Source organism: Dermochelys coriacea, chromosome 23 (genome assembly GCF_009764565.3).
Source record: "Dermochelys coriacea isolate rDerCor1 chromosome 23, rDerCor1.pri.v4, whole genome shotgun sequence".
Classification (NCBI taxonomy): domain Eukaryota; kingdom Metazoa; phylum Chordata; order Testudines; family Dermochelyidae; genus Dermochelys; species Dermochelys coriacea.
In genome coordinates this window covers 13616632-13643274 of record NC_050090.1, presented here as the reverse complement: position 1 = coordinate 13643274, position 26643 = coordinate 13616632, and the positions used below count along the sequence as shown (strand labels likewise).

At 57.5% G+C, this 26643-nt stretch overlaps 4 protein-coding genes across 18 annotated transcripts in view; 3 read left to right on the top strand and 1 right to left on the bottom strand.

Annotated features, from left to right (window-relative positions):
• The window catches only part of LOC119846859 (immunoglobulin superfamily member 1-like), a 597460-nt gene that overhangs the window by 145374 nt on the left and 425443 nt on the right, over window positions 1–26643 (bottom strand). For 10 of the 15 annotated variants that reach the window (XM_038381059.2, XM_043501151.1, XM_043501152.1 and 7 more), the window contains exons 7-8: window positions 8511–8777; window positions 7251–7274 (exon numbers count right to left, since the gene is read on the bottom strand). The exons of 1 other annotated variant lie outside the window; for it this stretch is intronic. In XM_038381059.2, the coding sequence (XP_038236987.2) occupies window positions 7251–7274; window positions 8511–8777 (291 nt within the window). Of the gene's footprint in view, window positions 1–7250; window positions 7275–8501; window positions 8778–15363; window positions 15655–26643 lie in introns of all 15 variants that reach the window. 4 more of the 15 variants (XM_043501160.1, XM_043501159.1, XM_043501163.1 and 1 more) reach the window with 2 other exon arrangements.
• Window positions 1–26643, top strand: part of LOC119847133 (immunoglobulin superfamily member 1-like) — a 660993-nt gene that overhangs the window by 279734 nt on the left and 354616 nt on the right. The window lies entirely within an intron of this gene.
• The window catches only part of LOC119847459 (leukocyte immunoglobulin-like receptor subfamily A member 6), a 652437-nt gene that overhangs the window by 271178 nt on the left and 354616 nt on the right, over window positions 1–26643 (top strand). The gene's annotated exons all lie outside the window — the stretch shown is intronic.
• The window catches only part of LOC119846912 (immunoglobulin superfamily member 1-like), a 615137-nt gene that overhangs the window by 262815 nt on the left and 325679 nt on the right, over window positions 1–26643 (top strand). The gene's annotated exons all lie outside the window — the stretch shown is intronic.

Here is a 26643-nt window from a genome sequence, read left to right as displayed (position 1 = left end):
CCCATCCCTGGGGTATCTTGGCTTCTGCCAAACACAGCCAGCCAGTGGGCACGGGGGGAGGCTGGGACATCACCCACGCTCCCCGACATCCCAGTAGTGCCCAGGGCCCAGCCAGATGCAGCAGAACATCTATTGTGGGGGGGTGGGGCAGGGATCCCCTGAGAACCCAGTGGGGGGAGGGCAAGGAGAGGGAATTCTGGATAATGGTCACCCCTATTGCCAAGGGGACATCATGGGGCCTAGGGAAGGGGGTTATAGCCTCAGCCCCCCTGTGCCCAGCAGGGCCCAGTGCCCCAGACCCTACCCCACCGCTGGGATCCCCAACAGCTTGCTGGCAGCGATCTAGAGGGAAGGAGGCTTGGGGGAGCTGGGGGCCTGGCAGTGGGGGAGGGGCAGTGGGGCTGTCTTTCCATCCCCCCCATGTCAATGAGCCCCTCCCTGTGGTGTCTGGGCCCCACCCACCCGGATTCACTGTCCCCATCCCAGCCCCGGCCCCTGGGCACCACAAACCTGTTTCCAGACCTGATTCGATGGTGATTCCCCCCCAGCCCCTGTACCTGGCCCCGCGCTGCCGAGGCGGGTGGGAGCCGGTTCCGCTCCTGGCTGGGTTGGGTTGGTTCCCCCTGCAGGACTAGAACCAGCATCTGTCGAGGGGGAGGGAGGGAGGGGATGAAACAGTGACTCAGTGATCACCCCACCCCCCGAGTCAGCATCAATCTTCACTGTCAGTCCCGGGAGGGGGAGTTTAGTGGCTGGGGAGTGGGGACCCCCCCTTCCCTCGCTGTATCAAACCAGGAGGCGTGAATTCTGACACCCAGAATTGCTCTGAGATCTCCAGTCGGGGTTAGGAACCACATTGGATCTGTCATTTTGCAGCCAGTTTTCACACAGACATGGTCTTAATCCATCTTTCTATCCCTCACCAGACATGCTCCCATGTGTCCACCACCCTATGTCCCCATGGACCCACATTCCCACGGACCCGTGGCTGTCTGTCCCCACTAGGGCTGCCAACTTTCTAGTCACACAAAACCAAACACCCCGGCCCCGCCCCTTCTCTGAGGCCCCGCCCCCTGCTCATTCAATCCCGCCTCCCTCCATCGTTCGCTCTTCCCCACCCTCGCTCACTTTCACTGGGCTGGGGGAGGGGGCTGGAGTGTGGGAGGGGGTCAAGGCCGTGGACTGGGGGTGCAGGCTCTGGGGTGGGGCTGGGGATGAGGGATTTGGGGTGTGGGAGGGGGCTCTGGGCCTGGGCCGAAGGGTTCAGAATGCAGGAGGGGGTGCAGGCTCTGGGATGGGGCCGGGGATGAGGGGTTTGGGGTGGAGATGGTGGCTCCGGACTGGGGTGCATCCAGTTTTGGGGCCCCCACTACAGAAAGGATGTGGACAAATTGGAGAGAGCCCAGCAGAGGGCAACGAAAATGATCAGGGGGCTGGGGCACATGACTTACGAGGAGAGGCTGAGGGAACTGGGCTTGTTTAGTCTGCAGAAGAGAAGAGCGAGGGGGGGATTTGACAGCAGCCTTCAACTCCCTGAAGGGGGTTCCAAAGAGGATGGAGCTGGGCGGTTCTCAGGGGGGGCAGATGACAGAACAAGGAGCGATGGTCTCAAGTTGCAGTGGGGGAGGTCCAGGTTTGATATTAGGAAAAACAATCTCAGTAGGAGGGTGGTGAAGCACTGGGATGGGTTCCCTAGGGAGGTGGTGGAATCTCCTTCCTGAGAGGTTTTTAAGGCCTGGCTTGACAACGCCCTGGCTGGGATGATTTAGTTGGGGTTGGTCCTGCATTGAGCAGCGGGTTGGACTAGAAGGTCCTGAGCTCTCTTCCAACCCTATCTTCCATGATTCTGTGAAGGGGTTCGGGGTCCCGGCAGCGCTTACTGGGGCTCAAGGAAGCGGCCACCAGTTCCCTGCAGCGGTTCTGTGGGGTGCGCGCTGACTTTGCGCCCACAGGCTCCACTCCCCACAGCTCCCATTGGTCACGGATCCCGGTCTATGGGAGCTGCAGAGCCAGCACTGGGGGGGCGGGGGGCAGTACACGGAGCCTCGCTGGCTACCCCAGCATCTAGGGGTCGCAGGGAGGCAGATGCTGCTTCCGGGAGCTGCGCGGAGCTATGGCAGGCAGGGACCCTGCCTTAACCCCGGGCCCCCGCTGCACCACTGACTTGACTTTTAATGCCCCAGTCGGCAGTGCCAATTGGAGCAGCCAGGGTCCCTTTTCCACCAGGCGTTTTGATCAAAAACCGGACCCATGGCAACCCTAGATTCCTGGGAGCTGTGACCAAAACTGTTTAAAATCCAGAGCACCCCTCTGTACCCATCTGTCTACTTAATGGGGTCCCTCAGTCTGGGAGCCAGGACTCCTGGGTTCTATCACCAGCCCCAGTGGGGCCTTGTGCTTAGATCGGGAGGGGGCTGGGAGTCAGACATGCCGAGTGCTGAACAGACACAGACAAAAGGTGAAGAAGGATAATTATCTCCCATTCTTGCAAGGGGAAACGGAGGCACAGGCAGATTTAGTGACACCCCAATGTCACCTGGGGGCAGGGATCCCCCCTCCCTCATCCCTCTAGCTCCAGTAGTTGGGGAACCCCCCAGTGACTCCATCCTCGCTTCCTGGCCACACTTCCCCTCTGCTGGGCCCAGGGCTCAGGGTGGAGCCTGACTCTGAGGGTGCCATTGGCCCAGAGACTCCTTGTGGGTCTGGCTGGGTGTGGGGCTGGGAGTGGGGATGCCAAGCCGGACCTCTCACCTGCTACAACAATCCGCACGTAATCACTGGGATCCGACCAATTGGGTGGCTCCGATCTGGAGCGAGATCGACAGCTGTAACTCCCTGAGTCTTCCTGTCTGGCGCTGGGGATGGTGAATTCACCGCCGACCCCATCAGCATCCACCTCCTGGATTCGGATTTCACCTTTATACAGCAATAACCTCCTGGCCTTGCACCAACACTGACAGCGGATGGTGATGGCTCCCCCGGGGGTGATCACCCCGCTGGGGCTGACGGAGATGGAGGGTCCAGGCGCAGGGAGCTCTGCGTTCACACACAAACAGGAGTGAGATGGGGAGACACAAACCCCTCCCTGTGTGTCTGTAACCTGCCCTTAGCACCCAGGGACAGCGCCAGGGGTAACAGACACCTCACTGCATCCACAGTCTGTTATTCCTGGGGCAATTCTGCGCATCTGTGGACATGCTAGGGTTGCCAATTTTGTTTGGATGTATCCCTGGAGATTTTGTCTCATGACACAATCTTTAATTAAAGATTAATCTTTAATTACTGGAAACGCCAGGCCAATCCTGGAGGGTTGGCAACCATAGGATGTGCATAACTTTGGGTTTTTCCCCCCCGCATAAAATACATTCTGCTCAGGAAGTGCTGCAGTTCCGCCCTTTGTCCACCAGAGGCTGCTGTGGTGACAGAGCAGTCGGCTCTGTTCTGATGCCACAGCGGCCCCTGGTGGGGAGAGGCTGAACTGCAGCACTTCGGGGCAGAATGTATTTTCGGGGAGGGGGGGAATTCTCTGCCTGCCCAGGGCTGCAGAAACCCCCCCCCCCCGCCCCCAGGACTAGAAGTTCATCACAGCACCTGCCCACAGAGTGGAGCACCTAGGTCTGCGGGGGACTCACAGACAGGAGCTCAGCATTGAGTCTGGGGATGAGGGCTGCAGGGACACATAGGGATGTGGGAGGAGATTGCAGAAAACCATGGGGGTTGGGGTTTGCAGGGAGAGGGTCTGCCAGGGTCTGCATGGGGGAGGCTTCCCAACTCCCTAACAATCCCCCTTGCCAAAAAAAAAAAAAAAAAAAAAACAACCAACCCCTTTTCCCACTCACACCCAACACCTTCCAGGTTAACTCCTAGACTCCTTCCCTCTCCCTCAGCTCCTCCTTTACCCCTGACTCCCCCACGCCTTTGCACTGTTTCTGACAGGTGCAGGAAATACAGCGTTTTGCAGAATTTTTAATTTTTTGGCGCAGAATGCCCCCAGGAGTATACAGTTGTCCAGACTAGTGGGAAGTGAATTCAGTACTGGGGACAGTGCAGGCTGGGCAGCCCCTGGGCCCCGACTCCTCTGTGCATTCCCAGAGCAGGGGCAGCCTGGGTGTGCATCCCCCTGTGAAAGGACCCCTGCTCTTCAGCTTTCCCTGGGGGCAGGGATCCTCCCTTCCTCAGTCCTGAATCTCCAGTGGCTGCTACTCTCCCTTGGCTAGAGAACCCCCAGTGACTCCATCCCCACTCCCCAGCCAGGAGTCCCCTCTGCTGGGCCCAGAGCAGAGCCTGGCTCTGAGCATCCCACCAGGGCTAGACCCCCGGACAGTCCGGCTGGGTGTGGGGCTGGAAGTGGTGATGCTGAGCTGGGCCCCTCACCTGCTACCACCAGCTCCACCGGGTCACTGGGCTCCGACCAAACAGGCGGGTCCCACTTGGTGCTATATTGGCAGCTGTAGCTCCCTGTGTCTCTCCGGCTCACGCTGCGGATGGGAAACTCAGCCACGTCCCCCATAAAGTCCATCACATGCCGTGCAGCTGGGTGTCCAGCTTTACTCAGAATGAACCTTGCTCCTTGACACCGACACTCACACCGGAAGGTCACGCCTCCCCCTGGAGCAACCCTCCTGCTGGGGTGCAGGGAGATGGAGGGTTTGGAGTAGCTGGGCTCTGCAGGCAGGAGGAGACAGGCCGTGAGACATGGACACAGCTTGGCCCCAGTGACGAGGCCGATACAAGGGCTACAGGGAGAGTCTCCTGGATGTTTTTCCCCTGAATCTAAGACCGAGAGAACTGGGCTAGTGACACAAGAGACACAGGGTCCCCCACCCCTCAGCAGGGCAACAGCACAGATCCATTTGCAAGGAGCCCATAGTAGGGTAGCTGGGGCAGAGCAAGGAGAAGCCGAGGTGACCTAGAGGCCAATGGGGTTTTATCTCCATCAGCTGGGGAAGGAGAAATCAGTTCAGTGGGGAATAATCACAAGTGAATCAGAGTTCGCTGGTGTGATAAATGAAGTGGGGGGGCAGGGAGCTCCCTTTTGTGGACAGCCAGTTAGCTATAAAATCCCTCTTAGTAGCTGTTCTCTACTTACTTTACCTGTAAAGGGTTAAAAGAAAAGGAGTACTTGTGGCACCTTAGAGACTAACAAATCTGGAGTAGGTGAGGCCTCATCTGGAGTGGTGAGGCCTCATCTGGAGTACTGTGTCCAGTTTTGGGCCCCACACTACAAGAAGGATGTGGATAAATTGGAAAGAGTACAGCGAAGGGCAACAAAAATGATTAGGGGTCTAGAGCACATGACTTATGAGGAGAGGCTGAGGGAGCTGGGATTGTTTAGTCTGCAGAAGAGAAGAATGAGGGGGGATTTGATAGCTGCTTTCAACTACCTGAAAGGGGGTTTCAAAGAGGATGGCTCTAGACTGTTCTCAATGGTAGCAGATGACAGAACGAGGAGTAATGGTCTCAAGTTGCAATGGGGGAGGTTTAGATTGGATATTAGGAAAAACTTTTTCACTAAGAGGGTGGTGAAACACTGGAATGCGTTACCTAGGGAGGTGGTAGAATCTCCTTCCTTAGAGGTTTTTAAGGTCAGGCTTGACAAAGCCCTGGCTAGGATGATTTAACTGGGACTTGGTCCTGCTTTGAGCAGGGGGTTGGACTAGATGACCTTCTGGGGTCCCTTCCAACCCTGATATTCTATGATTCTATGATTCTATGAAATTTATTAGAGCATAAGCTTTCGTGAGCTACAGCTCAATGAGCTGTAGCTCACGAAAGCTTATGCTCTAATAAATTTGTTAGTCTCTAAGGTGCCACAAGTACTCCTTTTCTTTTTGCGAATACAGACTAACACGGCTGCTACTCTGAAACCTGTAAAGGGTTAAAAAGTCTCACTGCTCCACACAGGTTAAAGGAAATGAGTGGGCACCTGGCCAAAAGAGCCAATGGGAAGGCTAAAGCTTTTTAAAACTGAGAAAAAACTTCTCCTCTGTCTGTCCTTGTTCTCCAGAGAGAAGGAACAAGACAGTAACTCTCCTGTAAGATGCTTTGGGCCAGGTATGAAAAATCATCTGAATCATACCTAGAAACTATGCATTTGAAACCCCCAGATATGTAAGTAGATCAGGAAATGTCTAGGATGATGTGATCAGGTTTATCTCTTTTTATTTCTTTATGGCATGTGGATTCCTCTGTGCTAACCCCAAATGCTTTTGTTTTGCTTGTTACCTTTAAGCTGGACCTCAAGAAAACCATTCTTCATGCTTAATTTATTATATTTGCTCTTTTTAAGTCTAGCAATAGCCTCAGTTCCAGATGTATTTTCTTTTGTTGTTGTTCTTAATAAAATTTACCTTTTTTTAAGAACAGGATTGGGGTTTTTTTGTGTGTGGCCTAAGAGATTGTGCGCATGTTGTTTAATTAGCTGGTGGCAATGGCTGATTTCCTTTGTTTTCTTCTCAGCTCTTCCCCAGAGAGGGGTGAAAGGGCTTGAGGGTACCCCACAGGAAGGAATTCCTAAGTGTGCCTTCCTGGGCTCTCAAAAGGTTTTTGTTTTTTCACTTGGGCGGTGGCAGCATCTACCCATCCAAGGTCAGAGAGAAGCTGTGATCTTGGGAGTCGAATACCAGCCTGGAGTGGCCAGTGATGATCTTTAGAATCCTTGAGGGCCCCCACCTTCTGCACTCAAAGTCACTGCCCCTAAGAACAGCTTCCATCCCTCCCTCTGAGCAACCACTGGGGGAAACTACCCCATAATTTGTGACTCAGTAGATTCCCCCCAGCACCAGTACCTGGTCCCATGCCTCCCAGGTGGGTGGGATCCGGCACCGCTCCAGACTGGGTCGGGTCAGTTCCCCCTGAGGGAATAGAACCAGCATCCATCGGGGTGGGGGAAAGGGCTGAAATGGTGACTCAGTGATCACCCCATCCCCACCCTGCAATTCAGCATCGATCGTCAGGGTCATTCTGGGTGCAGGGAGGGAGATTTTTGTAGCTGGGGCCGGTGCTGGCTGGGCAGCCCCTGAGCCCCAATTCCTCTGCATCCCCAGAGCAGGGGCAGCCTGGGGGGCATCCCCTGGCAAAAGCCCCCCCTGCTCTGCAGCTCCCTCCCTCAGCCCTGAATCTCCTGTGGCTGCTTCCTGGCCGGATGTCCCCAATTCTGGGCTCAGGGCAGAGCATGGCTCTGAGCGTCCCATAAAGTCCAAACCCTGAGGATCCGGCTGGGAGTGGGGACACTGAGCCGGGCCCCTCACCTGCTACCACCAGCTGCACGGGGTGGCTGGGCTGTGAGGAGACGAAGGGCTCGGATCGGGGCCGGTAGCTGCAGCTGTAGTTCCCTCCGTGCTGCCGGCCCACGGTGGAGATGCCGAACTCTGCCCCGTCCCCAGCAGGATCCACGTGTCGTGGTGGGTCGGCCCCCATGGCCATTTCTGGGCCCAGCTGCCCCCAGAGGAAGCCTCCGGCTGCCCTGTTAGTGGCGGGTTCGTGTCTGAGCAGGAGGCTTCGCTCCCCCACCCAAATCTGTCAGTGGGGGGGGAAGTCACTGCCCCTGAGAACAGCCTCTGTCCCTCCCCCTGGGCAACTACTGGGGAGAAACTGCCCCATAATCTGTGACTCCATAGATTTCCCCCCGGTACCTGGCCCCGCGCTGCCTGGACGGGTGGGAGCTGAGGCCGCTCCAGGCTGGGACGGATCAGTTCCCCCTGCAGGAATAGAACCAGCGTTCATCAGGGTAGGGGTAGGGGCTGAAACAGCAGCTCAGCGATCGCCCCACCACCACGACTCGTTCCCGGGAGGGGATTTTCATGGCTGGGGGCCAGTGCCGGCTCAGCGGCCTGTGGCCCTGACTCCTCTGTGTGTCACCAGAGCTGGGCGGCCAGGGGAGCATCCCTTGGCAAAAGCCCCCCTGCTCTGCAGCTCCCCCTGGGGGCAGGGCCGTGATCCCTCTCATTTTTTACAGCCACGTGTGGAATGAATTTTGTTATGTGCCTAGAGAGGTGTTGTGTGGCAGGGGTGGGGCTGAGGGGTACGGAGTGAGGGAGGGGCTCAGTGCTGGGGCAGGGGGTTGGGGCGCTGTTGAGTGAGGGCTCCGGCTGTGGGTGGGGTCTCTGGGGTGGGACTGGGGATGAGGGGTTTGGGGTGCAGGCTGCCTCAGGGCTGTGACAGAGAGGACTCCCCACCCCCAGCCCTCTCTTGCTGAAGCAGCCCGGGGTTGGGGGCGAGGTGCCGCTCCCTGGCTGCAGCAGTTTAGAGGGAACTTAAGGGCAGGGATCCCCCCCTCCCTCTGCCCCTAATCTCTGGCAGCTGCTGCTCCCCTCTAGCTAGGGACGCCCCAGTGACTCTGTCCCCAAGCCCTGGCTGGGCGTCCCCTCTGCTGGGCCAGGGCTCGGGGCAGAGTCTGGTTCCAAGCGTCCCCTCGGTGGAGAGTCCCCCTCAGAGTCCGGCTGGGTGTGGGGCTAGAGGTGGGGATGCCAAGCCAGGCCCCTCACCGGACACTGCCAGCTGCACGGGGTCGCTGGGCTGCGAGGAGATGAAGGGCTCGGATCGGGGCCGGTAGCTGCAGCTGTAGCTCCCTCCGTGCTGCCGGCCCACGGTGGGGATGTGGAACTCGGCCCCGTCCCCAGCAGGGTCCATGTGTCGCGGCAGGTTCAGGTCTCCAGCCTTGTGCAGGAAGAACCTCACGTCCCGGCCCTGCCCCTGACACCGGATGGTGACGTCCGCCCCTGAGGCGGTGACCGAAGCCAGGCTCACGGAGATGGAGGGTCTGGGTAAGCTGGGATCTGCGCACAGGAGACAGGCTGTGAGAGCCAGACCCGGGCACCCACCCAGCCCCGGCCTCCCTGGTCAGCCTCAGGCACGGGCAGATCCAGGGGCCCCTGGGCAGAGATTCTCTCCCAGATCCAAGTTCCCTCCAACCCAGAATCCCGGCTCTGCGAGCTGGGCTCCCAGCCCCACAGGCACCAAGCTGCAGTTCCCTAGCTCTTGGGATCCTCATATGCTCGTGTGTGGCTCCTGCCCCATTCCCTGCATCCGGCCTGCCCTGGACATAGAGCGACTGAGCTGTTCTCTGGCGCAGCGCATGGCCGGAGAGCAGCAGCTGAGCTGACCCCGAGCAAGGCAGGGGCAATGCTGGGGGCGGAGGGCAGCACCGGGAGGCGTTGGCAAGTGTGGCGCAGTCTCCGGTGGCTGATGGCGCTTGCCCACAATTGGTGGGTTTAGGCTGCAGTCTGGGGTGCCCTTGGACTCCCCGCAGCCGCTGAGCTCTCGCGTAGCAGTGCCCATGAGCGGAGCTTTTCCCCAGCTGCGCTGAGCTAGGAGATGCCGTCCCATCCTGGCAGCAATGACCTGCCCTCGGGTCACGCCACCGGCGCCTCTTGGCCGGACCGCGCTGTGATACAGCTGGGCAGGAAGCCATCAGCCCTTCGCAGACTCCACCTGGCCCAGACGCTGCAGCGCGGCTGCTCCCCAGCACAGGCTGCCTTGAGGGCACCACACCCGGCCCCCGCTCCCTGCATTGGCTTCCCACAGACGGAGAAAAGTCCCAAGTCTCTGTCCTCATCTCCGAGGTGCTCCGAGAGCTGAGCCCAGCGTATCCACGGCTCTGGCTGCAGGGTGGTGCCAGTGCAGAGTGTGGGGCCCGGGCTGGCCGCTCGAGGACAAGTCACCCAGGGCGCCGGGTGCACACGCGAGCGGCTAGTCCTGCCCGGCCACGGCTCCATTGCTATTTTCAGCTCCATCCGGCCCAGCCCGGCTGCCACCTGCCAGCCCCCAGCTGCAAGGCAGACCCCTGACAACAGCCCACAGCTCTGGGGTGACCCCAGGGTGACGGCTCCCTGTCTCTGGCCCGGCCACAATCAGGGCCACGCTTGTCTGGGCAGGGGACAGAACTTCCTGCGGGGCTGGACCCAAGCTGCAGAACGAGCTCCCCCAGCACCCAGGGGCCCCTCTCACCTCCCCACCTCCGGCTCCAAGGCCAGGCACCCTCCGGCCAGCCTGCTCCCTTATCGACCCAGGGCAGAGTGGCCATTGACCCCCCAAACCGCCCCAGAGCAGACCCTCCACGATGGACACAGACCTGCCCCGGGGAGAGGATGAGAGAGAATGACCTGCCCCTGACAAACGGGGGCCCCGTCGCTTAACGCTTGACTGGCAGGTGCCCTGACACCGCGGTGGCCAGGGCAGCGTCAGACCATGTGCAGGGTAGGAGGCTGCTCCCCCCTGGCTGGGAACCCCCCAGTGACTCCGTCCCCGCTCCCCGTCCAGGCATCGCCTCTGCTGGGCCCAGGGCTCAGAGCAGGGCCTGGCTCCGAGCATCCATCGGTGCGAGCCCCCCGCGTATCTAGCTGGGTGTGGGGCAGGGCGCCGAGGTGCCGGGCTGGGCCCCTCACCTGCTACAATGATCTGCACAGGGTCGCTGGGCTCCGAGTAGGTAACTGGGTCTGTTCTGTTGATATAACGACAGGTGTAGCTGCCTCCCTGTTCCCGTCTGGCGCTGGTGACGGGAAATTCAGCCTCAGAGCCAGCAGGGTCCGTGTACGTCAGATGGTTCCTGTCTCCATCCTTGTAGAGGAGGATCCTCATGCCCAGGTGCTGATGCCGACACCGGATGGTGACGTTTCCCTCCATGGGGATCACCCCACCGGGGCTGATGGAGATGGAGGGTTTGGGGAGGGACCCCTCTGGATTCACAAACAAACAGGCAGTAAGTGGGGGTGACACAAACCGTGTCCATCTGGTGCAATCCTCTGCCCATCTGTCGCTCCAGTATTTTACCCCCGTCTTCACTCTGTATTTCCTGGGGGGCAGAGCTTTGAGTGCAGGTGAATTCACCCTGTGTGGTGCCCATCCCTGTAATAAGTGGGGCGAGGTCTCAGTCTGCACCTCTGGGTATGGAGGGGAGCAGAGATCTGAAAGGATCATCCCTTTGGGGGATCTGCACTCCCCATCCATGTCCCTTGTCCTTAATGTGGAAATTCCCCCAGCTGCCCCATTCCCCACAGATACTCACCTCCCGCCACCCCACTCCACCCGGCCAGCCAGCAGCCTGGAAAGGAGAGGGGTCATTAGGGACCAGATCCCAGAGCGACTGGATCCTACACCCTGGGCTCAGATCCCCTGCATTGGCACACGCTCTGGCTGTCTCCGATACTCACTGAGGAGGAGGACGGTGAGTGAGGACTCCATGATGAGGCAGCGGGGGGGGGGCCCTAGGGCCCTCAGCGGGGTCACCAACACCCCAGGGCTGTGCTCTACCCAGCCTGAGGCCCGAGTGCGAGCAGAATGAGGAACTGAGCTAGGGGCTGCAGCCCCAGGAAGCCCGTGATGTGCTCGGCACCTTTCTTCCCCACCAGATGGTTTCTCTGCAACCTCCAGCTTCAATCTACCGTGATCAGAGCAAAGCCAGCTCCCTGCAATGTCCAGCAAACCACATCCCCTCCTGCAGCTTCCTGGTCCTCCCCCCACCCCCCCATTACCCCCCAGCCCCACATGGGAGCTGCCCAGTCTGGGGACTAGCTGGGAATGGGGCAATTTCAGGAGATGTCAAGAGATTCCCAGGTTGCCTTGAGCTTTTCCAACAAACCCATCCAACCTCCATGGAGCAGCATCTCAGAGCAGAGGAGGGCTCCCCCTCCCATACACAGTGCCCCCCACCCAGAGCGACCCTCTCCCATGGAGCAGGGCAGAGATTCCTTCCTGACCAGGCTGGGCCCAGCACCCGCCCTGGAGCATGAGGGTGGAGGGACCTGGCCAACCTCCGGCTCAGGTAGCATCACTGCAGATGCTATTATTGGTGCAGTGGTGTGAGACAGAGACAAGACAGAGGGGTGGAGGGGTTGTGGTTTCCGGCCTCCATAATCTGATGGGGGAGGGATACATTTAGATTTTGAGTTGCTAAAGCAGCAGCTGAAAAATCTGTGAAAAGGGGAAGTGTGTCCAGAGCTGGCGCTCGCTTGCTGTTTCTGCTATTGCCTGGGAAACTGCGTAAACCTGATTCCCTAGCAGCGACCCTGTAATATAATATAACCTGGCTCTGGGAGCGGAGTGGGGTCTAGTGGTTAGAGCAGGAGGGGCCCCCTGCCCCTCCCAGAGCAATCCCATCTCCCCCGGGTGTGACACACACTTCTGGGGCAGGGACAGGGGGGCTGTGAGGTGCCTGGGGGGTGCTGGTTTATGGGTCTGTGTTACAAATCTGGAGATTAACAGGATGCAAAATAACATAAAAGCTGTCTCATTGTGTCCCCTCCCCCTCCCGGTGCTGAGCCCCCCACACGTGGATCTGGGTGGGGCAGGGGGACAGCAGCTCAAAGGGACGGGGCTGCAGCAGGGGGAGGGCAGGGTCCCCCCCCAAATCTTCCCTAGAAGCAGAGTTCTCTGGGGCTGCAGGGGGGTGAGTCTGTTGCCCACTGGGGGCCGGCATCCTGTGGCTGGGGGGGGCCTCTCACTGCAGGGCCCCTGGCTCACGTTGATCGCAGGATACACGCTGGGTTGGGTGGGTTAAGGGGCAGGGGACGGGGTCCCCATGCTTGGCCTGCAGTGCCTGGCCGTCCAGCTCAGCGTAGGTGAGTCCAGCGGCATCGGGGTCGGGCTCCTGGGGCGGGGAGGGGAGAGAGTCACTGGTGTGTGTGTGTGTGTGTGTGTGTGTGTGTGTGTGTGTGCGCGCGCGCGTGCGCACACATGCACCAATCCCCCACCACCACACACACACAGAGCGCAGGGCCCATCTTCTCCAGCAGGAGGTGACAGGGAAACACACATGCCCCCTGCAATCCCAGCTTTCGATCCCATAAACCCGCCCCCCTCCCAGCATCCCGATCCCCACCCCAAACCACTGAGTGTGCCAGGAAAGGCTGGGGGGGATGTCAGGGGGCTGCCAGGGTCCATGCAGGTCAATGTTGGGGTGAGGCCCCATGGGGGAACAGGGGACACTTACTGACGTCTGCGGCTCTTTCCCTTCTTCGATGGAGGGGTCTGGGGAACACATTGAACTGCATACCCGGCCAGCCCAGAGCAGAACCCCACCCCCAGCTCTGACCCCTCCATCCATCCAGGGGGCTCAGAGCCCGGCACAGCCACCCCTCCCCTACCCCCACCCCACAGCATGGACCAGGGTTATTAGCCCTGTGTTACAGAGAGAAAAACTGAGGCACAGAGAAGGCGGCAGAGTCTAGGGGGCTATGGTGGGGGAGGGGGGCTGGGAGCCAGGACTCCTGGCTTCTCTCCCCAGCTCGGGGGGGGAGTGGGGTCTAGTGGTTAGAGCAGGGGGCTGGGAGCCAGGAGTGGATGGGGATTCTCAACAGGTCACTGGCTGGGAAGGTCTGATGGAGAAGTGAAGGGGGGACACTAAAGCTCCAGGACTGGGATGGGAGAATGGGGGGCACACAGAGGAAGTCCCTGAACTAGAGGGACAGGGGAAGGTGGGCCCCAGAGAGTTGGTGGGAAGGAAGGCAAGAAGCTCAGCTGACACCAGCTACCTCTCGGGCCCTCTGCTTGGTCCTGCCCAGCAGCAGTTGTGAATCAGGCCCCGCCAATATGCATGGAGCCCCCCAAAGTCCCACCCTTCACCCTTGGTCCTGCCCCACCCTGGTACCCCCTTGGGTGTGTAACTCACAGATGGGGTCTTGCTGAGCCAGAGCCTTCCACACCCCCAAAGAGCTGGCATTAAAAGAGAAAAAATGTCATATCCCCCCACCTGCAGGGAGATTCCCCAACAAAGCCAGAGAGCCCCCGCATCCTGCCTCACACTCAGCCCTGTTCCCGAATCCCAGCTCTGCCCTAACCACTAGATCCCACTCCCCTCCCAGACCAGGGAGAGAACCCAGGAGTCCTGGTTCCCAGCCCCCCCTGCTCTGATCACTAGGCCCCACTCCCCTCCCAGAGCCGGGGAGCAAACCCAGGAGCCCTGTGACCCCGGCAGGTCGATCGGGAGTGGGAGGGGCCGGGGTTCCTACCTGCTCGGTCTCGGTGCGGCTCCTTCTTCTGCAGAGGGACACAAACCAGAATCTGCCATGAGCCAATCGGGATCCGGTGGTACCAGTGTCCGGCCACTCACCCCTACAGAGCAGCAGGAATGGGGGTGCCTGGGGGGGTCCCCTCTCCTGCTGGTGCTGAGCCTGCATTCCTGCTGGGGTGGGACGGACCAGCAGGGGGCAATGCAACACCGTAGCATGTGCCAGGGTGGGAGCAGCAGGTTAACTTGGGGGGGCTTTTCCTGTCCCCAATCCTCTCTCGCTAATTACTCATTATAACGAACCTCAGCCACAGGCCGGTGGCTCCCCTGGCATCCCAGGTACTGGAGAGGCACGGTGCCGGGGGCTCCTTATACAGGGACCCCAGGCTTAGCGCTGAGATGCGGCCACCTCTGGGGTGGGACAGATGTGTGTGTACAGGGATTACCCAGGCAACAGCGCCGTCTGCTGAGCCCCCCTGTTCCTTAGCTTTCCCAGCACAGTCCCCCATCCAAGCCGTGACCCCCATCCGGCCCTGCTTGGGGACAGGTTTAACCCTTTCCTTGCTGGGCAGGGCACTTATTGGCTCGGATTTTTCTCAAATAGACAAAGGCCACGAGGAGGAGGAGGATGGCGGCTGCCGCGCTCGCCCCGGCGATGATGGGGCTGGTCAGACCTGGAGGTGCCGGCAATTCCGATCCACCTGGGAAACAGCAGCAGCCATGAGTGCTGGGAGCATCTGGTCTCTTCCCTCCCCCCAGGCCCTCCCACCCGCAGGACACAAGCATGAGAAAATTCTATGGGGAGAGTGTTGGGGGGAGGCCCTGAAGAATCAAGCGGGGTCAGAGCCAGCAACATTTGGGGGATTCTTAGCACCAGGGGGTGCTGGGCTGCAGGGCGGGGGGCTCAGTGGGGGGTGCTCTCCCCTGGCAGTCGGGCCTGGCCCCACTACCCCAGTGCACTGCTATACGGCGCTGTCTGATCCAGCCTGGCCGTCATTTCTGAGTCCCCCCCTCTCTGGTGGTATGAAGAAGTGGGGGATTTTCTTGGTTTTGCCAATGATTTGCATGCAGAGGGGGTTGGACTCAGTTTCCCTGGGTGTTACGGGTTTAACGAGGTGATGGGAGAGGGAGTTGGTTGGTACAGGGGACCGGTGAGGGAACTTGGGACCCCGGCCAATGGCCATAGAGAATGGAGACCCCAGCGACTGGTGGCCGGGAGGCCCAGCTCGGGAGTCACAGCCAGGTCCGGCCAGTGGGAGGACAAGGGGCTGTGAAGAGAGGACCCTGGTGATCTGACCAGCTGGTTCCAGCCAGAGGGGGCCAGAGTCTGGCTCTGAGTGTCCCATCAGCGCGGAGACCCCCGGAGGGTCCGGCTGGGTGTGGGGCTGGGAGCAGGGAGGCTGAGCTGGGCCCCTCACCTGCTACCACCAGTTCCATGGGGTCGCTGGGCTCTGACCAGACGGGCAGGTCCCACTTGGTGCTGTGTTGGCAGTTGTAATTCCCTGCATCTCTCCAGCTCACGTTGCGGGTGGAAAATTCAACCACATCCCCTGCGGAATCCGACGCGCACCATGCATCTGCGTCTCCAGCTTTATACAGAAGGACCCTCGCTCCCGGACGCCGACACTCACACCGGACAGTCACAGCTCCCCCTGGGGTGACCCGTCCACCGGGGTGCAGGGAGATGTTGGGTTTGGGGTAGCTGGGCTCTGCAGGCAGAAAGAGACAGGGCATAAGACACAGACACCGGCACGGTCACTGCTCTCCATCCTCACAGCCCGGCCCCAGGGACGAGGCCAATACAGGGGCCTGCAGGGAGAGAGTCTCCTGAATGTTTTTCCCCCAAATCCAAAACCAAGAGAGCTGGGGTAGCGACACAAGAGACACGGGGTCCTCCACCCCTCAGCAGGGCAACGGCGCGGATCCATCTGCCAGGAGCCCATGGAGGGGTGGCTGGGGCAGGGCAAGGAGAGGCCGAGGTGACCTAGAGGCCAAATGGGTTTTATCTGCATCAGCTGGGGAAGGAGAAATCAGTTCAGTGGGGAATGATCACAAGTGAATCAGAGTTCGCTGGTGTAGCAGGAGCTGCTGTGTAGGATCCCACTGGGAACTATTGCTGAGCTCGCGGGAACAGGAACTACCAATGGCTGAATTCAACCCACTTTATGGGCAACAATTTACATTCATGGAGCACCAGGATCTGGCGTTAGAAAGTACAAGGCACTAGGCCAGACTCCCCCCTCCCTCCCCCCAGCTCTACGTTCCCTTTGCAGTTTCTCTGTTTTCAGCCTCAGCATGCCCCGAGTTCAGGGGAAAATGTTTTAGGATGCTTCATTATATCTTGATTGAAGCATCTTCCTCTGAAGTCATTGTTTGTTGTTCTGAGTTTCAGCTCAATTAGCTACAGATATTCCTCCATGCCAGGAGCTGGCTTCTTAACTGATTTCAGAGTAGCAGCCGTGTTAGTCTGTATTCGCAAAAAAGAAAAGGAGGACTTGTGGCACCTTAGAGACTAACAAATTTATTTGAGCATAAGCTTTCGTGAGCTACAGCTCACTTCATCGGATCTGATGAAGTGAGCTGTAGCTCACGAAAGCTTATGCTCAAATAAATTTGTTAGTCTCTAAGGTGCCACAAGTCCTCCTTTTCTTTTTTTCATCTTAACTGAACAACCGTCCCGCCGCTGCTTTCTGGTGTACGCACAGCCCCTTCCCTCTCTGACAATTTCTCTCTTCCTGTCGCTGCACCTGAAGGTGCTGGGCGGACGTTTTGTCCGTACTATTTGCTTTACTTTTGCTACAGCTCACTTCCTCCTCATTTCTTCAGCCCATTTCTCTTTGCTTGGGGTTCTCCCCACAGCAGCTGTTTCCAGGCTGTTTCTGAGCAGCCGCCGTGTGCAGCTCCCACTGCGCTTTAACCCGACAGCCTCCAGCCCAGGTGGGCATCACCCAGCCAGCCCTGGAAGCAGTCACAGGGTGGGGGATGATGATGGCTGGGCCAGCCCTGGGCCCCGACTCCTCTGTGCATCCCCGCAGCCAGGGGAGCATGCCCCTGGGAAAGCCCCTTTCTCTGCAGCTCCCCCTGGGGGAAGGGATCCACCCTCCCTCTGCCCCAAAACTCCAGCAGCTGGGAACCCCCCCAGTGACCTCGTCTCTGCTCCCGGGCTGGGCGTCCCCTCTGTTGTGTCCAGAACTCAGGGCAAAGCTTCCCCCCGCCCCCCATATCACCTCCCCACAGCCCCTCCTCCGCCCTATGTCTTCAGTCCCAGGCAAACCCATCACCGGGGCCATCTCTTCTCAGCCCTTTGTCCTCCCACTGGCCAGAACCAGCCGGCTCCCAACATGGGCCATGGGCCTCCCAACATGGGCTTCTGGGTCATCACTTGCTCGGTTCCACCATGTCCAGGTGTTGTCCAGCGTCCAGGCTGCTAGGCGAGGTCACACCTGGCCCTTTGCACCAACAAACCCCCTCTCCCACCACCTCGTTACACACACAGGGGAAACTGAAAGAAAAGGAGTATTTGTGGCACCTTAGAGACTAACAAATTTATTAGAGCATAAGCTTTCGTGAGCTACAGCTCACTTCATCGGATGCATTTGGAAACTGAGGCACTCACAGTACTTATACAAAGCACCAAGAGAATTCCTCACTTCGTCACATGGAGGGGCCTGGCCAACATCCATCCTTAGACAACTGGCTTGGGACAGAGACGGGGCTGGGAGGAGTTGTTTTTTCCGGCCCCTGTGAGAGGGGGACGTAGGGATAAATTTAGATCCTAAGTTGTTAAAAGAGCAGCCGATAAAACCGCAAAAGGGGAAGTCTGCCTAGAGCCAGCAGTCACTTGTTGTTTCTGTTCCTGCAGTGAAACTCTGTATAAAGCTGATATCCCGACTCCTACCCTGTAATATACCCTGGCTCTCTGAGAGGGGAGTGAGGTCTAGTGGTTAGAGTGGGGGGGCCCCATGCCTCCCCCCACGAGGGATCTCATTTCCCCCAGGTGTTACACACTCTCCTGGCGTAGGGACAGGTGGGCTGTGGGGTGCCAGGTAGGGCAGTTTGTGATTCTGTGTTTATTACGAATCTGGAGAGGGGAGGGGCTGGTCACCATCCCAATTGCACAGATGGGGAAACTGAGGCACTGATTGTGGGGACCTGGTCAAAATCCAGACCTGGGAATAGAACCCAGGAGTCCTGAGGCCCAGCCCTGTACTTAATCCACTAAGGCAGTGGTTTTCAAACTTTTTTTCTGGTGACCCTGGGGTGTGGGAGGGGCTCAGGGCTGGGGCAGAGCGTTGGGGTGCGGGGGTGAGGGCTGTGGGGTGGGGCCCAGAATGAGGGGTTTAGGGTGTGGGAGGGGGCTCTGGGCTGGGCCAGGGGGTTGGGGTCTGGGAGGAGGTCAAGGCTCTGGGCTGAGGGTGCAGGCTCTGGGGAGGGGCTGGGGGCTTTGAGGTGCAGGAGAGAGGTCTGGGGGTCTCAGGGTTGGGGCAGGGGGCTGGGTTGCGGGAGGGGGTCAGGGCTTTGGGTTGGGGGTGCAGGTTCTGGGGTGGGGCCAGGGATGAGGGGACACATGGAATTAACCTGCATAATTTTGTTTTTTTCCTGCATAAAATATGCCATCCACAGCCTCAGAAACAACTCTGACATCATAATCAAAAAGGCTGACAAAGGAAGTGCTGTCATCATCGTGAATAGGTCGGAGTATGAACAAGAGGCTACTAGGCAGCTCTCCAACACCACTTTCTACAAGCCATTACCCTCTGATCCCACGGAGAGTTACCAAAAGAAACTACAGCATTTGCTCAAGAAACTCCCTGAAAAAGCACAAGAACAAATCCTCACAGACACACCCCTGGAACCCCGACCTGGGGTATTCTATCTACTACCCAAAATCCAAACCTGGGAATCCTGGATGCCCCATCATCTCAGGCATTGGCACCCTGACAGCAGGATTGTCTGGCTATGTAGACTCCCTCCTCAGGCCCTTCGTTACCAGCACTCCCAGCTATCTTCGAGACACCACTGACTTCCTGAGGAAACTACAATCCATCGGTGATCTTCCTGAAAACACCATCCTGGCCACTATGGATGTAGAAGCCCTCTACACCAACACTGCACACAAAGATGGACTACAAGCCGTCAGGAACAGTATCCCCAAAACTGTCACGGCTAACCTGGTGGCTGAACTTTGTGACTTTGTCCTCACCCATAACTATTTCACATTTGGGGACAATGTATACCTTCAAATCAGCAGCACTGCGATGGGTACCCGCATGGTCCCACAGTATGCCAACGTTTTTATGGCTGACTTAGAACAACGCTTCCTCAGCTCTCGTCCCCTAATGCCCCTACTCTACTTGTGCTACATTGATGACATCTTCATTATCTGGACCCATGGAAAAGAAGCCCTTGAGGAATTCCACCATGATTTCAACAATTTCCATCCCACCATCAACCTCAGCCAGTCCACACAAGAGATCCACTTGCTGGACACTACGGTGCTAATAAGCGATGGTCACATAAACACCACCCTATACCAGAAACCTACTGACCACTATACTTACCTACATGCCTCCAGCTTTCATCCAGACCACACCAAACAATCCATTGTCTACAGCCAAGCTCTACGATATATAACCGCATTTGCTCCAACCCCTCAGATAGAGACAAACACTTACAAGATCTCTATCATGCATTCTTACAACTACAATACCAATACCTGCTGAAGTGAAGAAACAGATTGACAGAGCCAGAAGAGTACCCAGAATTTACCTACTACAGGACAGGCCCAACAAAGAAAATAACAGAACGCCACTAGCCATCACTTTCAGCCCCCAACTAAAACCTCTCCAACGCATCATCAAGGATCTACAACCTATCCTGAAGGATGACCGATCACTCTCACAGATTTTGGGAGACAGGCCAGTCCTTGCTTACAGACAGCCCCCCAACCTGAAGCAAATACTCACCAGCAACCACACACCACACAACAGAACCACTAACCCAGGAATGTATCCTTGCAACAAAGCCCGTTGCCAACTCTGTCCACATATCTATTCAGGGGACACCATCATAGGGCCTAATCACATCAGCCACACTATCAGAGGCTCGTTCACCTGCGCATCTACTAATGTGATATATGCCATCATGTGCCAGCAATGCCCCTCTGCCATGTACATTGGTCAAACTGGACAGTCTCTACGTAAAAGAATAAATGGACACAAATCAGACGTCAAGAATTATTACATTCAAAAACCAGTTGGAGAACACTTCAATCTCTCCTGTCACACGATTACAGACCTGAGGGTCGCTATCCTTCAACAAAAAAGCTTCAAAAACAGACTCCAACGAGAGACTGCTGAATTGGAATTAATTTGCAAACTGGATACAATTAACTTAGGCTTGAATAGAAACTGGGAGTGGATGAATCATTACATAAAGTAAAACTATTTCCCCATGTTATTTCTCCCCCCACCCCACCTCCCACCGTTCCTCAGACGCTCTTGTTAACTGCTGGAAATGGCCCACCTTGATCATCACCACAAAAGGTTTTCCTCCTTCCCCCCCTCCTTCCTGCTGGTAATAGCTCATCTTAAGTGATCACTCTCCTTACAGTACTTGTGGCACCTTAGAGACTAACAAATTTATTAGAGCATAAGCTTTCGTGTAGCTCACGAAAGCTGATGCTCTAATAAATTTGTTAGTCTCTAAGGTGCCACAAGTACTCCTTTTCTTTTTGCGAATACAGACTAACACGGCTGCTACTCTGAAATCTCCTTACAGTGTGTAAGATAAAACCCATTGTTTCATGTTCTCTGTGTGTGTATATCAATCTCCCCACTATATTTTCCACCGAATGCATCCAGTGAAGTGAGCTGTAGCTCACGAAAGCTTATGCTCAAATAAATTTGTTAGTCTCTAAGGTGCCACAAGTCCTCCTTTTCTTTTAGTCTCTAAGGTGCCACAAGTCCTCCTTTTCTATTCTGCCCCAAGAAGTGCTGCAGTTCCACCTTTTGACCACCAGCGGTCGCTGTGGCGCCAGAGCAGCCGGCCGCAGGAGCACAGCCCGCTGTTCTGGTGGCACAGTGGCCCCTGGTGGGCAGAGGCGGAACTGCAGCACTTCTGGGGCAGAATGTATTTTCTGGGGGTAGGGGGGATTCTCTGCCTGCCCAGGGCTGCAGAATCCCCCCAGGAGTAGAAGTTCAATACAGCACCTGCCCGTGGACAGAGCCATCCCTACCCATACACAAAGTACGCAGCTGCGTGGGGCCTGGTGCCCGATGCAGCTGTGTGCTGCTCCAGCCCCTGCTCTGCCTCTTCCCCAGGGCCCCCGCCCCTGCTCTGCCCGCCCCCACTCCCCTGAGCTCTGCAGCAGAGTCAGGCCTGCACTCACTGGTGGCATGAAGTGCAGTGACCCGGCCCCAACTGTGCCACCGGTGAGTGCTGGGGGGTGGTTCCCTCCTGCCCCCCAAGCCAGCACCACCCCCACCTGCGGAGGCCTGGGGCCAGCCTCCCCCCCCCCCACACACACACACATAGGGCCCCAGAATGGCTAGGGATGGCCATGCCCACAGAGTAAGATTAGGGCAGAGTAGAGCACCCAGGGCTGCTGGGGGGTCACAGATTGGGGCTCAGGAGCTAGTCGGTGACAACTTTGAGTATGGGGATGGGGAAGGGGGCCTGCAGGGACACATGGCTGGGGACGGGGGTTGTGGGGACAGGGGCTGATGTGCCTGATTGAATGGGAGAGACTTGAGGTCAGCCAGGGTCTGCATGGGGGAGGCTTCCCAGCTCCCTAACAATCTCCCCCGCCAAAAAAAAACTTTCTCCCACCCCACCCAACACCTTCCAGGTTCATTTCCAGGCTCCTTCTCTCTCCCTGGGCTCTTCCATTACCCCTGAGTCCCCCAAGCCTTTCCACGGCTTCTCACAGGTGCAGGAAAGACAGTTCTGTCATGTGATTTAAATGAATTACTCAAAGTCCTGTGTTAATGTGCCTAGTGAGGAAACTATCTTTTTTTTTTTAGTTACCAGAATCTTTTTTTGGTCTGTGTTGTTACAGACACACTCGCTGACAGATATTTTGAAATAAATAACCAAAATAATTGAAACTGGCAGGATTCTATTCTGTTACTTTGACAAATAAAATTTGCAGCATTTTCAAATATTGTGTGCAGAATTTTTTATTTTTTGGTGCAGAATTTTTAAATTTTTGGAGCAGAATTCCCCCAGAAGTATGCAGTTGTCCAGGCTAGTGGGAAGTGAATTCAGGACTGGGGATGGTGTTTGCTGGGCAGCTCCTGGGCCGCAATTCCTTTGTGTGCCCCCAGAGCAGAGGCAGCCCAGGGGAGCATCCTCCTGACTAAGGATCCCTACTCTGAAGCCCCCCATGGGGACAGGGATCCCCACTCCCTCAGCCCCGAATCTCCAGTGGCTGCTACTCTCCCCTGGCTGGGGAATCTCCAGTGACTCCGTCCCGGTCCCCTTGCAGGCTTACCCTCTGCTGGGCCCAGGCCTCAGGGCAGAGCCTGGCTCTGAGCGTCCCATCATGGTGAGACCCCCTGAGAGCCTGGATGGGTGTGGGGCTGGGAGCAGGGATGCTGAGCTGAGCCCCTCACCTACTACCACAACCTCCACGGGGTTGTTTGGCTCTGAGCAGAGGGGCAGCTCGGATTTGGTGCTATATCAGCAGCTGTAGCTCCCTGTGTCTCCCCAGCTCACACTGTGGATTGGAAACTCAGCCACGTCCCGCACAGGGTCCATCGAGCGTCGTGCGTCCAGGTCTCCAGCTTTATTCAGAAGGACCCTCGCTCCCCGACACCGACGCACGCACCAGTCACGGCTCCCCCCAAGGCAACTCCCCCACTGGGGCGCAGGGAGATGTTGGGTTTGGGGTAGCTGGGCTCTGCAGACAGGAGGAGACAGGCTGTGAGACACAGAGCCTGGCACGGTCACTGCGCCCTGTCCCCACAGCCCGGCCCCAGTGACGAGGCCAATACTGGGGCCTGCAGGGAGAGAGTCTCCTGGATGCTTTTCCCCTGAATCCAAGACAGAGAGAGCTGGGCTAGCGACACGAGAGACACAGGGCCCCCCCACTCCTCAGCATCCTTCTACCAGGAGCCCATGGGGGGGTGGCTGGGGCAGGGCAAGGAGAGGCCGAGGTGACCTAGAGGCCAATTGGGTTTTATTTCCATCAGCTGGGGAAGGAGAAATCAGTTCAGTGGGGAATGATCACAGGGTTTTCTCTGCAATCTCCAGCCCAAATCTACCGTGGTCAAAGCAAAGCCAGCTCCCTGCAACGTCCAGCAAACCACATCCCCTCCTGCAGCTGCCTGGACCCACCCCACAGCCCATCACCTTCCAGCCCCACATAGGAGCTGCCCAGTCCGGGAATCAGCTAAGAACGGGACAATCTCAGGAGGTGTCAAGAGGTGTCCAGGCTGCCCTGACCTTTTCCAACAGGCCCGTCTAGCCTCCCTGGAGCCGCAGCTCAGAGCAGAGGAGGGCACCCCCAACCCTCCCTCCACACCCACATCGTGCCCCCCATGGAGCGACCCTCTCCCATGGAGCGTCACAGAAATTCCTTCCTGATCAGGCAGGGCCCAGCGCCCGCCCTGGAGCATGAGGGTTGTTACCAGATTTGCCCATTAATTTGGGGTACACTCATTTATTAGGGTTATTTTTCTGGAGGGGAGGATTCTGTATTTTTTATCAATGTTCTGCCTGTGTCACTTGTGTTCGCCCACGGAGCTCTATGTCTCCCCGCGGCACGTTCCCTCCCAGTGGAGCTTCCTGCAGGACCTCAGTCCCCCTGGGCTCTTCCGGCCCCAGAACCTCACACAAGCTGCCACCCTCCTATGTACCCGGGGCACGGCTCTAGCCCCACTTTCCCATCACAATTGCTTTGGCAGGAACCCACTTGCGGAGCAAACTCCACAGGATTTCCGGGCGCTGCCGGGATCTGTAGCTCAGGTGAGAGGAGCGTCGGTGCAGGGGGCATGGGGAAGCCAAACCCCCACCCCAGGCCGGGGAGCAAGGCCGGCCTTCAGCACACGCAGCTGGGCAGGGCACCCATGTGTTCGGGGCACCCCTCTGCCGGGACGGGCAGGAAGCAGGTAGAGCAGGGCTGGATCCTAGAAGAAGCCAGATACAATCGCCCATTCTGAGGGCGGGACCTGGCTGCTGGGGGCTCAGGGAAGGGGGGCGGGGGAAGGACTCCCCTGGGTGGGAGACTCTCCCCGGTGTGAGACGAGGCAGGCTGGGCGGTTCCAACGGTATCCTTTGGTGCCTCCCATAACGTGCATTCTTCCCCCCCTGTGGAAAACCACCCTCCCTGCAAAGCACCTCCACTCTCCCATGGAGCACCCCCTCCCTGCAGAGTACTCCCACTCTCCCCCCGTGGAGCACCCCCTCCCTGCAGAGTACCCCCACTCTCCCCTCACGGAGCACCCCCTCCCTGCAGAGCACCCCCTCTCCCCGCTCCCCTCCGACAGGGCTGAGTGGGATGGGGTGAGGTGCTGCTCGGGCAGGCTGGCTGGGTGCCAAGAAAGTGAAAGTGACTCGCTGCCCAGCTGCCAGCCTGAGAAACAGGGGCTGGTTTGGATCACGCCCACGCAGCTGGCTGGGCTGGGGAGACCCCCGGCGGGCCGCGATCCATCCGATCTGGGGGGAGCCGCGCGGGGCAGGAGGAGCTGCTGCGGGTCCCCCATCCCCGAGATCAGATGCTGCACTAACTTCACCATGGTCCCTGGTGCCCAGTGGCATCTGACCTGACCTGAGGGTTTGCTGCTTTTGCTACTCTGCACCCCAAGAGGTGGATCTTGGGGTCCTGCCGCTTTCCACCAATCTCCTCCTCTACTGAAGCTGTGGGGCCCGCAGGCTGGGGGTGAGCCAAGCATGAAAGCAAAGCTGTGTTGCCATTTAGAGGGTCATTTAACAACTTTGTTTGCCAGAGATGCTTGCTAACAATCCTGAATCCAATTTCAATAGATATATTTAAAAAAAAAATCAATATCTGAGCTGAAAACAGAAGATTAAGTTTTTGACAATTATTTGTGACAAGTTTGGTTTGGGGGGGAAGTGGGCCAGTTTTCATCAGAGAAACAAAAGTGTGGACAGCCCTGTTACGGCTAAAGAGAGCCCTCCAACAACTGGAATATGCTCATCTCCTCACTAGTGTGTAGAGCAGAGGCGGGCAAACATTTTGGCCTGAGGGCCACATCGGGTTTCCAAAATTGTATGGAGGCCAGTTAGGGGAGGCTGTGTCTCCCCAAACAGCCAGGCATGGATCGTCCCCCCACCTCTTATCCAACCCCCCCATCCCCTGACAGCCCCCCCCAGGACTCCTACGCCATCCACCGCCCCCTGCTCCCTGTCCCCTGACCACCCCCAGACCCCATACCTCTGACTGCCCCCTGCTGCCCCATCCAACCCCCCCCCCATTCCTGACTTGCCCCCCCAGGACCCCTGCCCCATCCAACCCCCCAGTTCCCAGCCCTCTGATCGCCCCGACTCCTATCCACACCCCCACCCCCAACTACCCTGTCTTCTATCCAACCCCTTCCCTCCCCCCCCCCGCTCCCTGCCCCCTTACTGTGCTGCCTGGAGCACCGGGTCAGGCCACAGCTCTGCAACTGCGCTGCCAAGCCACCCAGAGCCTTGTGCCGGCCGCGCGCTGCGCTGAGGTTGCAGGGGAGGGGGGACAGCAGGGGAGGGGCTGCGGGGCGAGCCTCCCGGGCCAGGAGCTCAGGGGCCAGATAGGAGGGTCCCGCGGGCCGGATGTGGCCCACGGGCCATAGTTTGCCCACCTCTGGTGTAGAGTGACCATATGTCCAACTAAGAGTCTCTTGCTATTTTTGTCAGCGAGTCAGTTTCACTTTTGCCAGCCCAGAGGTTGGGGAGCTAATGTCTTAAGTTTTCACATTTTGTCCAATTTTCATAAAGTAAATACCAGGTTAATATGAGTTAAAAAGGTCAGGGACACTTCCTTGTGAAGAATCTGTGCAGCAGATCATGCTAGAGCTGTGAAAATGTCCGCTTAGAGGCACTGATTTATCCTAAAAACAACGAGGAGTCCGATGGTACCTTAAAGTCTAACAGATTTATCTGAGCATAAGCTTTTGTGGGTAAAAAATCCCACTTCTTCAGATGCATGGCTTTTTTCGGGGGTTTTTACCCACAAAAGCTTATGCCCAAATAAATCTGTTAGTCTTTAAGGTGCCATCGGACTCCTCGTTGTTTTGCTGGATACGGACTAACACAGCCACCCCCTGCTACTTGACACTAATTTATCATGTGTTTCCAGCAGTGCCCAAAATGTGCTGCTCTTGCTAATGTCTTTCCAAACAAAAACAAGGCACAATTTAAGGACTGGACAATGTTAAGTTCAGACGTATGAACAGGCAGAGCTTAGAGGTGTGGGGGCAACACAGAAATAGCTCAAAGAATATTTTTTTCCCGAATAAGCTCTTGCTGGAAAAGGGGGGCTCTTCAAGCAGTCATCCTGCTAGCCCAGTGCTCTGATATCCAGTCACAATTGCAAGTGCTCAGCAGTTATCATCATCTGATTAATCAGTTGTCTGTGTAAAATGAACTGGTGATGGAAAGTCAGTGTCATTGTTGACATTGTTTATCAGAAAGGATGAGTGACAAAACCTGGAGAGGGTCCTTCTGTAACAAGGGCGCATTACGTTGGAAAAATA